At 41.8% G+C, this 15,959-nt stretch overlaps 1 protein-coding gene across 1 annotated transcript in view; it reads right to left on the bottom strand.

Annotated features, from left to right (window-relative positions):
* Positions 1-113: 113 nt before the first annotated feature.
* The window catches only part of LOC126108610 (zinc finger protein 492-like), a 138,821-nt gene continuing 122,975 nt past the window's right edge, over positions 114-15,959 (bottom strand). Inside the window, exon 7 of the mRNA XM_049913913.1 lies at positions 114-1,996. Within this exon, the coding sequence (XP_049769870.1) occupies positions 937-1,996 (1,060 nt within the window). The 3' untranslated portion in view covers positions 114-936. The remainder of the gene's footprint in view (positions 1,997-15,959) is intronic.

Below are 15,959 nucleotides of genomic sequence, written 5' to 3'. Positions count from 1 at the left end.
AACCACTTTGAGCAATAACAAATAGGTAGTAAATCAAAAATTAAAACAATCGTTCTGAAATTAAAAATGAAGCATAAATGCACATTTCCAAAAACGTCATTTTTATTTACACAAATTAATAAAAATATCCACAATGGAAACATCTTTGAACGTAACACAAGAAATATTTAGTACTCACATTCTGAGAGTTGTTCTTGGTATAGAAATAACTGCAATCAAATCATAACACCTAATATTTGTTTACCTATTTTATTTCGTGTAGAACTCGCACAGTATTAATCGCTGAACAAATAATTAAGAGCTTTGGTGCATAACACTTATCTACAGTGTGTCTGAATCATATACAGAGCTTTGTGAAACATAAATTTCACAAAAAATATAGCTACTGTGCACTGATGTAAATGGCAACAAAGCACAGTGCATATGTTAGATTACACATTTTCGCACCTGATCCATTTACCTGAAGATGCACTGATGAGCATAAATGTCATGAACGCTGCCTGTGAGGAGAACGAATGCCACATGTTGCAGTAAGCAGACCAGAGATTAACAAGGTATTGTTTTAGAGGGGATGCGAGCATGTAAACAAGATGATGTAAGTGACTTTAGCAAAGGGCAAGTTACAATGTCATTGCAGTTGGGAACTAGTGCCTCAAAAGTGGTGAAGCTCGTTGGCTGAATCTATGCTACTGTTGTGAACATCTGTGGAAAGTGGCTGAAGGGTGATAAAAACCATAACCTTATGAAAAGATGTAATACATCTATACTTCTTCACAAATCATGGAGTTTCTTTCTGATGTGAAGTAATTCATGTGTCTATAGAGTACCCAATTCCGTGAAACTTGTCACGTATGACATTTGGGAGGTCCCATTCCAATGTGTTCTACTGCATGTGTCCTGAGATCACCTGATCTAGCAAATGACTTGCCACAACTCTCATTTGTTAGGTTTCTTTCCCGTGTGAATTAGGGAGTGTCTCTTCATACTGCCTGCCCTGGCAAAAGATTTCCCACATATATCGCATTTGTGAGGTTTCTTCCCAGTGTGAATTAATACATGTGTCTTGAGATTGCTTGATACAGTAAAACTTTTCCCACAAATCTCACATTTGTGAGGTTTCTTTCCAGAGTGAATTAGTGAGTGTGTCTTGAGACTGTCTGAAGTAGAAAGAGATTTCCCACAAATATCGCATTTGTAAGGTTTCTTCCGAGTGTGAATTTTTAAATGTGTCTTGAGATTGCTTGACACAGTAAAACACTTCCCACAAATCTCACATTTGTGAGGTTTCTTTCCAGAGTGAATTATGGAATGTGTCTTGAGACTGTCTGAAGTAGAAAAAGATTTCCCACAAATATCGCATTTGTGGGGTTTCTTCCTAGTGTGAATTTTTAAATGTGTCTTGAGATTGCTTGACACAGTAAAACACTTCCCACAAATCTCACATTTGTGAGGTTTCTTTCCAGAGTGAATTATGGAATGTGTCTTGAGACTGTCTGAAGTAGAAAAACATTTCCCACATATGTCACATTTGTGAGGCTTCTTTCCTGTGTGAATTAATACGTGTCTCTTGAGGTCGCTTGAGAAAGCAAACGATTTTCCACAAATATCACATTTGTGAGGTCTTTCCCCGGTGTGCGTGAACACATGTTTCTTGAGATCGTCTGACCTAGCAAAAGATTTCATACAAATCTCACATTTATGAGGTTTCTTTCCAGTATGAAGAAATGTGTGTCTCTTGAGATTGCCTGCCGCAGTAAAAGATTTCCCACAAATATCGCATTTGTGGGGTTTCTTTCCGGTATGAATTAATGATTGTGTTTTGAGATCCCTAGCATAAGATTTCCCAGACATCTCATGTTTGTGAGATTTCTTTCCAGTGCGAATTAATACGCGTGTCTTGAGACAAACTGACTGGGCATACGATTTGTCACGTATGTCACATTTGTGTGGTCTTTTCCTGCTGTTTATGAATACATGACTCTTGAGATCACCTGACCTTGCGAACAATTTGCCACAAATATCACATTTGTCGGTTCTTGTTGCAGTAGGTAGATCAGCCTGGGCACTGATATTAACAGCTATAGATGAAGTTCCATAATCACTTGTTTTCTCTGCAAAATTTGCCATTTCTATGTTACACATGTCATTAGAGTACTTCTTTGAAGCTTTCCTAGTTTCCTTATATGAAGGCTGCTCATTGTCTTCTGCAACAGAAACTACTGGATCACTATCCAAGAAGATGCTGCTTTCATGCTTATCACTATAGCCATATGTTTCATGGTTGCCAGCAGTTAAGACATAATACTCACTCATTTTCAAATGTTTTTTCAAACTAACATCACTGTGAAATACTTCACCACACCACTTACAAACATACAAAGGTGGTTGCGTGCCATCAATGTGCATAAACACATGCATTATGAGTCTGTATTTTGAAGGAAAGCTTTGTTGGCAGAAATTACAGATATATACATGTAATTCCTTTTCCCTCGTAGCACAGTCATATCGGGTGGCAACTGAGCATTCCTTATCAATAGTCACATCATCTGTATTGGTATCAAACTCGTGTGTTGACTTCTCCATGTCTGTCACCAACTCATCCTGGACCACTCTATGGTGACAAGTTTCTTCACATGCTGTGCCGCAGCTCCCACCAGTACTCTGAGTCAATCTGAAGAGAGAAGAGGAGAGTATATAATATTCCAACAGAAGGACAGATCCGTGGTTCAGAACTAAAATACCCAGAGGAAATTCAATATTAATTGATCTGAGTCCCTGCTAATTTGATTTGAAATTTTTAGATGAGAAAATTATTCATGTTCACATTTTACCATCTTTTCAAAATACAGTGCTACACATTAATGGTCTACACCAATTAATTAAATGTATCAAAAAATGTATGTTACATGTCTTAAATCAAAATTCAGTTCAAAGTATGTGAGATTTAACTAACACTAATAAGTTTTGAATGTTCCTGTTCCACTATCTTAGCTCTGTAAGTTCCCTTTCATTGTTTTGCAATCATTTTCACCTTCAGAAATGATAAATTTATTTCACCTAGTAAACAGATTTTTTTGTTTGATTCCCAATAAGTCAAAAACTAGTGCAAGCTCCAAAATTTTGATTAGGTATCTAGTATGGATTTTAGTCAGGTGCATAATGACTGTTAATGAACAATAATCAATGTCACATCAGCCAAGGGAAAAAAATTGCATACTGATGAATGAATGAATGACACACTTGCAGATGGTTTTAATCCAAGACTACGTTTTTGGCACTGCAACTTGTATGAAGGCTTGCACAAACGGAAATACTGTCTGAAAAGATGGAAATGGTTGTAAATTGTCTATTACATTTGCACTGAGCCTTTTTGAAAGTTTTTACATCTTCCCAACATCTGGTCACCTGGCATTGCAGAACACCACTGACTGAAGGAGACACATATAAATGGCTGCATCATCCATTAAAGACTGTAGGCTGACACTCCATATTGAGTGGCAGTGGTAAAAGCTGATGCATGAGCTACCCCTGTATTATCTGGGTCCCATTATTCCACTTCCATTTCAATCCTTTCCCACAGAGAGAACTGTGATGCCTTTCAGGTCCTCAGTATGTGCATCATGTTGGACATGAAGCATTATGAACTACTGAAGGTGTGCATGGTCCAGTGCTTTCTTTTGTTCTGACTAACTTTTAACTTTTTTTGCAATGTGTTGCGTATATAGTTTTGTTTGCAATGGTATCTGGTAAATTTCGAGTGTTTTTAAACTCTTAACTAGGAACACACAATTGTTTTTAATGTAACTGGTATCATGGTGTGTATCAGATTCTAGAAGTTGACAACCGAATCAGTAAGTATTTTAACTTTTTTTTTAACTCCATTAGTTTCAACATGTATTTTCGCACATATGGAAGTGAAGTATCTGAATATTAACAATGAAGAAAGAAATCAAAAAATATGCAAGTAAGGTTGAGAGTGAATGGCACGTTCCATCTCTTTATAATTAGTTATTTTTTGTTGCATTATATTGAATACTGTAGATGTTTATGATACTTTCACGATATTTTTAAATTTAAGAAATGTTATAACTCGACTGAAGAAATTCATTTAATTCATTATTACATAAATGCAATTCCTTTCCTTAATCCCTCTACGTTGCCTTGGGTTAATTAACTATGGGGTTTGTATTAGGAGTTCGTCTGCTGGTAGTGTGAAGGCAGAGATGTGGTCACTATGTAGGTCAGTTAGTGCCAACATAAACTGGGAGTAAAGGCAGCGATGATGCACCTGCTTGCCAGGGGTAGTTCGGAGTTGGTAACAGGTTCCCCTCCATGTAAGAGAACGGACATTGAGAGCCGCCACTATAGAGACACTCTGGGGGTAGCTGTTGAATTGAGTGGACTGACTCGAGGGCGATCTCCGTCTCCCCCACCAGTTTTACTGTCGGATGAGGTATTGTGTGTTACACTGTTTGTTATCTGCTCTTTTTCAGGATGGAATTGGTTTGAGTGTCATTACAGCATTTCATTTCTTGAGAAATTTTGCCTGTACAATTAAGGTTTTCAGCTAGGGTTTCCTTTCCAGAGATGAGCATGTCAGTTGGTGCCTTCAGCACACAAAACCAGCAACGGCACACAAAACCAGCAATGGCACACAAAACCAGCAACGGCACACAAAACCAGCAACGGCACACAAAACCAGCAACGGCACACAAAACCAGCAATGGCACACAAAACCAGCAACGGCACACAAAACCAGCAACGGCACACAAAACCAGCAACAGCACACAAAACCAGGAACGGCACACAAAACCAGCCACGGCACACAAAACCAGCAACGGCACACAAAACCAGCAACGGCACACAAAACCAGCAACGGCACACAAAAGCAGCAACGGCACACAAAAGCAGCAACGGCACACAAAAGCAGCAACGGCACACAAAAGCAGCAATGGCACACAGAAGCAGCAACGGCACACAAAAGCAGCAACAGCACACAGAAGCAGCAACAGCACACAGAAGCAGCAACAGCACACAGAAGCAGCAACAGCACACAGAAGCAGCAACAGCACACAGAAGCAGCAACAGCACACAAAAGCAGCAACACCACACAAAAGCAGCAACAGCACACAAAAGCAGCAACAGAACACAAAAGCAGCAACAGAACACAAAAGCAGCAACAGATCACAAAAGCAGCAACAGCACACAAAAGCAGCAACAGCACACAAAAGCAGCAACAGCACACAAAAGCAGCAACAGCACACAAAAGCAGCAACAGCACACAAAAGAAGCAACAGCACACAAAAGCAGCAACAGCACACAAAACCAGCAACAGCACACAAAAGCAGCAACAGCACACAAAAGCAGCAACAGCACACAAAAGCATCATGGTGTGGGGAGCGATCTCCTACACTGGCCGTACACCACTGGTGATCGTCGAGGGGACACTGAATAGTGCACGGTACATCTAAATCGTCATCGAACCCATCGTTCTACCATTCCTAGGCTGGCAAGGGGACTTGCTGTTCCAACAGGACAATGCACGTCCGCATGTATCCCATGTCACCCAACGTGCTCTAGAAGGTGTAAGTTAACTACCCTGTCGAGCAAGATCTCCGGATCTGTCCCCCATTGAGCATGTTTGGGACTGGATGAAGCGTCGTCTCACGTGGTCTGCACGTCCAGCACGAACGCTGGTCCAACTGAGGCGCCAGGTGGAAATGGCATGGCAAGCCGTTCCACAGGACTACATCCAGCATCTCTACGATCGTCTCCATGGGATAATAGCAGCCTGCATTGCTGCGAAAGGTGGATATACACTGTACTAGTGCCGACATTGTGCATGCTCTGTTGCCTGTGTCTATATGCCTGTGGTTCTGTCAGTGTGATCATGTGATGTATCTGACCCCAGGAATGTGTCAATAAAGTTTCCCCTTCCTGGGACAATGAATTCACGGTGTTCTTATTTCAATTTCCAGGAGTGTATGTAGTAGTAAACTATGTTAACAGCAACCACTGGTAATATTAACGTAGAATTGAAACAGAACATTTGAAAAATAAGACCTAAGTTTAAAGAAAATGAAAATAAGGGGAATTAGCTCAAGATCCAAGTGAATGACTTCTGTCTTAAGAACCTCAGGTTTGCCAACTAATTACAGACACAACAACCTTCAACATCGCAGCGCGTCAGCAATCGTTGGTTAATATATTAAAAAACTAAAAACCCGCCTCGATTGCGAAAAAAGCACCTAGTGTTGTCAATGCTTAAAAGAACACCATAGCTATACATTTATGAAGGAAAATTAAAAGGAAAACACAAAACAGTACATATACACAAAGTCAAAACCACTACGTAACTGAATCGTGTACGTTCCACCTCACACCGGCCTATGTTCGATGGGACATGACCCGCCATAAAGTGCAGCTACAAATCACTGCAGCTTTTAATCACTGACAAAGGTCTTCTTAGGCACTTGTGGGTTTTACTGTTGTTCTGAAGAAGGTGTAGTTATCTACGCCGAAACCTGGTTTAACACTTAACACTAGGTGTTTTTTTTTCGCAATCGAGGCGGGTTTTTAGTTTTTTAATAAACTAGAGATACACCTACTTCGCAATCTATCATTGCTACACTATTCTACATCACCCACATTGGTATGTGCATGACTCAATAATCCTCATGTCAATGCATACCCGTGTTGGTGTTCCCTTAATTATATGTGTATGTGTATTACTATCTAGAACTGAGAAAATGTTTTTTGTGAACTGTTGACATTATTTTGATACTCAGAGCGTCCACTTGATCTTGTAAACTGAAAGTTAAGCAGTTGGCTTTTGGATATCTGATGCGCTATCATACTGATTTTAGACCTAAAATTTTGGTCACTTGCAATTGTTTGCAGATTGCAGTCTAATTATCTGCAATCTTTCTCTCTCTACCTGAAAAAGGGGACATCTCAGAAGGACATGATCACCAAAATCTTCCTCTCTGGTATGGTTGGGAGCAGGATACAGGACAAGAAAAACAAACAAACACGGCACTTACAATTGGCCTTGAATTATTCCTAGCTGTGGTTAAGATTGAATTAATTTTAATCCAACAGGTAAACAATGGTGTTACAGTAGACTTAAACTGTACTTGACTAGCGTTAATTTTTGGGCGTCCCTTAACTGACATAAGTTCAGTAACAAACTGAAATGCAAAAAAAAATGGTTCAAATGGCTCTGAGCACTATGGGACTCAACTCCTGTGGTCATAAGTCACCTAGAACTTAGAACTACTTAAACCTAAGTAACCTAAGGACAGCACACAACACCCAGCCATCACGAGGCAGAGAAAATCCCTGACCCCGCCGGGAATCGAACCCGGGAACCCGGGCGTGGGAAGCGAGAACGCTACCGCACGACCACGAGATGCGGGCAAAAACTGAAATGCAATTTAAAGACACTCAAGTAAGGGTATTGTGAAACACTTCATCAACAATTTAAGCAAACACGCCCACATCGACAATCCAGATCATACGTAAATCAACCAGGGCACAAGTCAGTATTTCGACACGCGACGTGGGAACACTCACTGCTCAGTAGCGCAAGCCAGAATACGACGGAAAAAGTCTCGCTGTAACTCCACCAGATGAAGATGCACCAAACTGGCAGCTTACCTTTAACAACATTAATCCAAATGCCGCTAATAAGGTAATAGCCACAATAACAGCAGCCCGTAGCCGCAGCGTGAGGAAGGCTGAACTCGTAAACAGAACGAGCGGCAGTAAATCACTGCAGCACCGCCAGTTCCGCTGCTCGGCCGGCCCCAATGCAGCTGCCACACCCACACCACTTGCCGACACGACTTCCGCGGTCTTCCGGCGTCGCTCCGCCCAGGCCCGCTCGTCTCTCTCTCTCTCTGAATGCCGGACATTTGCCACGCCGGACATTTGCCACACTCGCCCCTTCGCCAGGTAGCTCGAGTAGCGATCCCTCAGGTAAGGGACGCCCTTCCTCGTACTTCTTCTGTCCGCTTTCAAACCGCTGTCTCCACATCTTACTCGATACAACCAGTACGTAAGGGACATTCCTCGACATCTTAGCCAAATATAGAGCTTTTTTCCGAAGTCGAAATATCTGTAACTTTAGGGAAACGAAAGCAATACGGACGATTATGTCACTATGTAATTAGTTGGTTCAAATGGCTCTGAGCACTATGGGACTTAACTTCTGAGGTCATCAGTACCCTAGAACTTAGAACTAGTTGAACCTAACTAACCTAAGGACATCACACACATCCATGCCCGAGGCAGGATTCGAACCTGCGACCGTAGCGGTCTCGCGGTTCCAGACTGAAGCGCCTAGAACCGCACGGCCACTTCGGCCGGCTGTAATTAGTTCTGCTAAGTATAAATATAGAGGGTGTTACAAAAAGGTACGGCCAAACTTTCAGGAAACATTCCTCACACACAAAGAAAGAAAATATGTTATGTGGGCATGTGTCCGGAAAAGCTTACTTTCCATGTTAGAGCTCATTTTATTACTTCTCTTCAATTCACATTAATCATTGAATGGAAACACACAGCAACAGAACGTACAGGCGTGACTTCAAACACTTCGTTATAGGAAATGTTCAAAATGTCCTCGGTTAGCGAGGATACATGCATCCACCCTCCGTCGCATGGAACCCCTGATGCGCTGATGCAGCCCTGGAGAATGGCGTATTGTATCACAGCCATCCGCAATACGAGCACGAAGAGTCTCTACATTTGGTACCGGGGTTGAGTAGACAAGAGCTTTCAAATGCCCCCATGAATGAAAGTCAAGAGGGTTGAGGTGACGAGAGCGTGAAGGCCATGGAATTGGTTCGCCTCTACCAATCCATCGGTCACCGAATCTGTTGTTGAGAAGCGTACGAACACTTGGACTGAAATGTGCAGGAGCTCCATGGTGCGTGAACCACATGTTGTGTCGTACTTGTAAAGGCACATGTTCTAGCAGCACAGGTAGAGTATCCCGTATGAAATCATGATAACGTGCTCCATTGAGCGTAGGTGACTGACGAAACTAAAATGATCTCTAACGTGGAAATTAAGCGTTTCCGGACACATGTCCACATAACATCTTTTCTTTATTTGTGTGTGACGAATGTTTCCTGAAAGTTTGGCCGTACCTTTTTGTAACACCCGTCTGTACGGTAGCTTCCTTTCACACTTACTGATCGCGATAGTAACAGTCCATCGCCATGGGAGCAACAAGAAACGAACGATATAAAGCGAATGCGAATGTACGCTAATCATTTCTTTTTGATCACTGCATTTGTGCCTACTTTAATTGCTACAACTGCATGCCCAAAAGACAATAAGGAAAGAAGAAATGGCCCGCATCTCGTGGTCGTGCGGTAGCGTTCTCGCTTCCCACGCCCGGGTTCCCGGGTTCGATTCCCGGCGGGGTCAGGGATTTTCTCTGCCTCGTGATGGCTGGGTGTTGTGCGCTGTCCTTAGGTTAGTTAGGTTTAAGTAGTTCTAAGTTCTAGGGGACTGATGACCATAGATGTTAAGTCCCATAGTGCTCAGAGCCATTTTGAAAGAAGAAATGGGTATGTGAATGTGCGAAAAGAATAGCGACATACTCCGTATTAATTTACTCTCTAAAATGCGATATCCCTTGCGGCATAACATAGTTAATAAAGTGTAGCGGGACAATGTTCAAAACGTGACTGAAAATACGTTCACTAAATAGAGATAGGAACATCTATGATTGACATGTCATCTAAAGTCGACGTACAATTTTAAAATGTTAGAAATAAGATAATGAAGTAATACAGAATGCTATGCTTGTAACGTGCGTTGTTGTTCTACATTGTTTAGCTCTAGTATTTACAGGGTCACAGAAAAAGCGTCAGCCGGCCGGAGTGGCCGAGTGGTTCTAGGCTCTACAGTCTGGAACCGCGCGACCGCTACGGTCGCAGGTACGAATCGTGCCTCGGGCATGGATGTGTGTCATGTCCTTACGTTACTTACTTTTAAGTAGTTCTAAGTTCTAGGGTACTGATGACCTCAGCATCTAAGTCCCATAGTGCTCAGAGCCATTTGAACCATTTGTTACAGAAAGCATCCTAGGTTTTGGAGGGAAAAGCCGTAATTGTAATGATCTGCACTACAACATAAAACAAAAAGCACAACTTAAGGAAAAATAATGTAATGTGTGTTCCAGCTCACAAGCCACATTGAGGCAGATAGTTCCTGTGACTTAGTATGGACAGAGGTTATATTCGACAACCTTTTACCGACCCACGGTCTGAGGTGAAACAGTTGCTGAACAGTTCAAACAAAACTTGAGTTTCATCACAAATAGGTACCCTACTTATACAATTATAATTGGCAGTGACTTCAATCTACCTTCCGTATGTTGACAAAAATAAATTTTCAGACCCTATTGTAGATAGAAAACAACTTCCGTAATTGTTCTAAATCCTTTTTCAAAAATTATTTTCAATAATTAGTTTAAGAGGCCATTCAAATTGCAAATGGTTACACTTGACCTCTTAGCCACAAATAATCCTGAGCATCACGACGGATACAGGGATTAGTGAACACACAGTCGTAGCGAGGCTCAATTCCATAACAAAGAAAATCACCAAAACTAAACGCGGAATATATCTATTTATAAAAGCAACCAAAAATTGGGTTGACGTCTTTCTAAGAGTCAGTCTCCAATCCTTCCAAACTATGTAAGTGAAAACCATACGTGGCTTAAGTTCAAAGAAATAGTATCAACAGCACTCGAGATATTAATACCAAATAAATTAACAAGACACGGAACTGATGCCCCATGGTACACAGAACACGACAGAAAGCTGCTGTGGGAGCACTGAAAAAGGCAAGTATAACTTAGACGAACTAAAAAATCTCCAAGATTGGCTCCAAATTTGGTGCGGATTTCAATGCGAGATGCATTTCATAGTTTCCACAATGAAACTCTCTCTAGAAACGTGGCGGAAAATCCAAAAAAATTCTGGTTTTATGTTAAGTAAACCATTGGAAAGGCTCAGTAAGCGATGAGGAGGAGGAGAAGCAGGGGGAGACAAGGGACCCAACCCTTCGGAGCAGGTAAAACCGTCGCAAATGTCGGCACACCCTCTCTCTGCCCGAGACTCGGCTTTCGGCTTCCCGCACGGAATACCAGAGGGCGCACCAACCCGCGCACCGCAAGCCGAATCGAAAGCGATCGAACACACAACACCGGAACAATCAAATCGCAGGAGCACATGGCACACTCTCCACATTCACAGATTGGTGTGTTGCTACACCCGACATGGTGCAGATGTTGATGATATTGCTCACACCCTAACCAAAAGAGGGCTGCCCTCTAACATAGAACGATATCCATCAGACATATCCGGATCATCACCAATAAATGATCTACAGGTTGTAACGGAACATATTAAAGGCTTTACTTTACCGAAGTATGCGATACCCTCCAAATTCAACCAGTTTAACGAGTATTTATGATTATAGAAAAGTTATTGTGTATGTTAACAATGATTGCATAACATGTCTGCATAAACAGTCAACCCATTAAATTATACTGAGTAACTGACCCACACAAAAGTTTATATCACTTGATCACTGATACAGCAAATGTCATCATGTAAAAACACTAAGTTCATCTTAAATAATTAATATGAAGTACGAAAAATAGTGGCCAACTTAGGTATTTTGGATCTCCTTAAATAAAAATCACCCAGTGAAACCTATTTGTTCACTAGGAGCGTTTTCACTCAGTATTCACGTAAGCAATCCTATTTTAGACGAAAACCAATGTAATTCTTAATAATTCATGTTATTTACTTATTTATGCAAATTAGAGAAATCAATTGACAAACTTCTAAAAAACGGCCTTTTTGTAACAAAGAATTATTCTGTCAAGTCAACAAATCTGTCTGTCATTTTAATGACATGTTAAATTATGTCACTCGATGCAAATTAATAACTTTTCTGCACAAATTATGATAACAGATGTACATGTGACTTGTAAACTATATCTCTATTTAGTAGTTCTTTGACAATGTTATAAATACAAGCAGCAAGAACGGTCGGAAGGCAGTCGGAATGTCACTTTGGTAAAGTGTGTTTGTGTGTTATTGTTTGAGGTGGATAAACAATGCAAAGAACATGTAAAGGAAGTACTACTTGGTGTTGTGTCATGGTCTTTGGTTGACAGTGGAATTAAGATGGCCATCAGAGTAATAAATATTTGAAGTTTACATATTTGTTGGTTTCGCTCGTTCTTTATCATCAAAAGCAGATAAAAAACACGGGACCTCATGTTTTTAACCCTAGACAACCAGATGTAGAGCCAGCATCAGCATCGAGAGACAGCAGCGATCCAGCAAGTAGCAACGATTACTACAACACAATGCATTTTAATGGCGCCAACCTAACATCAAGTGCTAACAAGCTCCGTAAATGGGAGTGAAATAGTGCTATTATAGCAATTAGCAATATCTACGACCAGGCGACCATTACAAGGTGTAGTGCGAAAGGCACAGTGAGCTGCAGAAGTATGCTCCACTGAATTCGTTGCAGTATTGTTTTGTTGTTCCCTAGCCTACGATGATGTGTCAAGACGCTGGAAGTGAAGTCCATAATGGTGTCGAAGCTCTAGCTTTGTGATATGACCACACCACATGAAATGGTGATTTACAGTCAGCGGTACTAGCATAGGCAATACTATGCATATTTTGGCCGCTTTCTGAGTAACAGATTTTTAGTGTTCTAGACAGTTTCTTTTCTCGACTAGAAGGAAGCCTAAACATCTACTAGCAGTGTTACATTTTGCAGGTATTCCGTCAAGCCTCAGGGATGGATTCCTACTAAAAGAAAGCCTTCAGAAGTTGTATGTGGTTTTATGAACAGCTGTAGTCAGTTTGTTCTCTCACCGACGCTGCATCTGAGCAAGCATATCGCTCGCCTTTGCCTTGAGTCTCGCCCTGGTGTCTGCACACACACTTACCAGGATGTCACCTGCGTATGCGACAACACCGTCAATAGCATCTTCCCCAGATGTAACAGGGTTCAATACTAAGATTCCAAACCAGTGGATCACTTACGGAACTTTGAGGGCAGCCCTTGGTAATCTTTTTAATTACCTTCCTCTGAAGCCCTGGCATACGATTTAGCACAGCACTATTCTGACAAATGAGAAGTCAGCTACTACAGGGACTATTAATCCACTTTAAGGCACAAGCTGAATGAAGATTTTGAATATTTTTCTGATCAAATACGAGCTGTGTCAGGTGGCACATACAGGGTGTTTCAAAAATGACCGGTATATTTGAAACGGCAATAAAAACTAAACGAGCAGCGATAGAAATACACCGTTTGTTGCAATATGCTTGGGACAACAGTACATTTCCAGGCGGACAAACTTTCGAAATTACAGTAGTTACAATTTTCAACAACAGATGGCGCTGCGGTCTGGGAAACTCTATAGTACGATATTTTCCACATATCCACCATGCGTAGCAATAATATGGCGTAGTCTCTGAATGAAATTACCCGAAACCTTTGACAACGTGTCTGGCGGAATGGCTTCACATGCAGATGAGATGTACTGCTTCAGCTGTTCAATTGTTTCTGGATTCTGGCGGTACACCTGGTCTTTCAAGTGTCCCCACAGAAAGAAGTCACAGGGGTTCATGTCTGGCGAATAGGGAGGCCAATCCACGCCGCCTCCTGTATGTTTCGGATAGCCCAAAGCAATCACACGATCATCGAAATATTCATTCAGGAAATTAAAGACGTCGGTCGTGCGATGTGGCCGGGCAAAATCTTGCATAAACCACGAGGTGTTCGCAGTGTCGTCTAAGGCAGTTTGTACCTCCACAAAGTCACGAAGAATGTCCAGATAGCGTGATGCAGTAATCGTTTCGGATCTGAAAAATGAGCCAATGATTCCTTTGGAAGAAATGGCGGCCCAGACCAGTACTTTTTGAGGATGCAGGGACGATGGGACTGCAACATGGGGTTTTTCGGTTCCCCATATGCGCCAGTTCTGTTTATTGACGAAGCCGTCCAGGTAAATATAAGCTTCATCAGTAAACCAAATGCTGCCACATGCATATCGCCGTCATCAATCCTGTGCACTATATCGTTAGCAAATGTCTCTCGTGCAGCAATGGTAGCGGCGCTGAGGGGTTGCCACATTTGAATTTTGTGTGGATAGAGGTGTAAGCTCTGGCGCATGAGACGATACGTGGACGTTGGCGTCATTTGGACCGCAGCTGCAACACGGCGAACGGAAACCCGAGGCCGCTGTCGGATCACCTGCTGCACTAGCTGCGCGTTGCCCTCTGTGGTTGCCGTACACAGTCGCCCTACCTTTCCAGCACGTTCATCTGTCACGTTCCCAGTCCGTTGAAATTTTTCAAACAGATCCTTTATTGTATCGCTTTTCGGTCCTTTGGTTACATTAAACCTCCGTTGAAAACTTCGTCTTGTTGCAACAACACTGTGTTCTAGGTGGTGGAATTCCAACACCAGAAAAATCCTCTGTTTAAGGAATAAACCATGTTGTCTACAGCACACTTGCACGTTGTGAACAGCACACGCTTACAGCAGAAAGACAACGTACAGAATGGCGCACCCACAGACTGCGTTGTCTTCTATATCTTTCACATCACTTGCAGCGCCATATGTTGTTGAAAATTGTAACTACTGTAATTTCGAAAGTTTGTCCGCCTGAAAATGTACTGTTGTCCCAAGCATATTGCGACAAACGGTGTATTTCTATCGCTGCTCGTTTAGTTTCTATTGCCGTTTCAAATATACCGGTCATTTTTGAAACACCCTGTATGTGGTAGGGTGGGATGCCACATGTAATGACGTGTTAATTGAGGTAGCTAGAACCAGAACAACTGACGTCTTCATACGGGGAATAGATCTGCAGATATGTAGTGAAGTAAAGGTGGCCTCACCTACTTCACTACATGATGTAGTAAGACTGACACTTTTTTGCAAAGTGGCTGCAAGGTTCGTCTCTACTGTGTCGCAAAGCAATAAGCTGCGCCACGTTTTTATAAATGACACGAATTCCAAACGCTGATGTGCAAGTACTGCCTGCCGAAAAGATCAGAGACAGAATCTTCAATAGCTCAATTCTCCACGTGATAACAGACAAAATGTGAGTATACTTTGGGGAAATGGTCAGGGATCACGCCCCACCACCCATCCTCCACGTAAGGTGGGCAATGTGCAAAGCCCAAGACAGAAGTGAAATGAGGTAGCTAACATAATTTTAGAGTCCAATATCAGAGAAAGAGCTGCCAAAGTGTCAGTAGATGCAGGGGCTCAAATTAGAGAATAATTTGTTTCTCTTAATGATAAGAGTGCACTTAAATCGTTGTGCTGTAACATTAGTGAACTAAGAGAAGTAATACTGCCCACAGGTATATGTTTTGTAAAGCTGCAGATGCGTGGTAAGAATTATGGTTTTGTTAGGCAAGTTGGGAGAAGACGCAGAAGGGATTTCATTGCCATTCTAAAAGGGATTTCCAACACTGGTACTGGGTGGTGGTAGATTTAGGGACGCATATTGTTCCATTTGGCGAGGGAACTATTTCGGTGGAACTCACAACCCTCAATCTGTAGGAATTTGTGGAATGAGGCCTCTTCCACAACCTCCAACAGAACCACATACATGAGCATTTGAAACTTTCACAACTGGTAACAGTCAGCGGTGGCACAGGACAAACTTCACAATCCAAATTATGTCTATATTGGACTTTGTCGTTGATACACTCAGTATGAATAACGTTCTCTACAGGTCGTTGATTCATGTGAGAAGAAGTGTATATAAAATAGAAACACTGGTAAAGAAGTTTTGTGCTCCAGTATTTATTGATGATTTTCGGTAAGGAGATACAGAGATTAACCGTGGAACAATACTTGCTAGTGCTCAGGAAGTTGTAGAG

The sequence above is a fragment of the Schistocerca cancellata genome, chromosome 11, assembly GCF_023864275.1.
Source record: "Schistocerca cancellata isolate TAMUIC-IGC-003103 chromosome 11, iqSchCanc2.1, whole genome shotgun sequence".
In the NCBI taxonomy this organism is placed as follows: domain Eukaryota; kingdom Metazoa; phylum Arthropoda; class Insecta; order Orthoptera; family Acrididae; genus Schistocerca; species Schistocerca cancellata.
The sequence above is the reverse complement of the archived record's forward strand: the minus strand, read 5'-3'. Positions and strand labels throughout refer to the sequence as shown.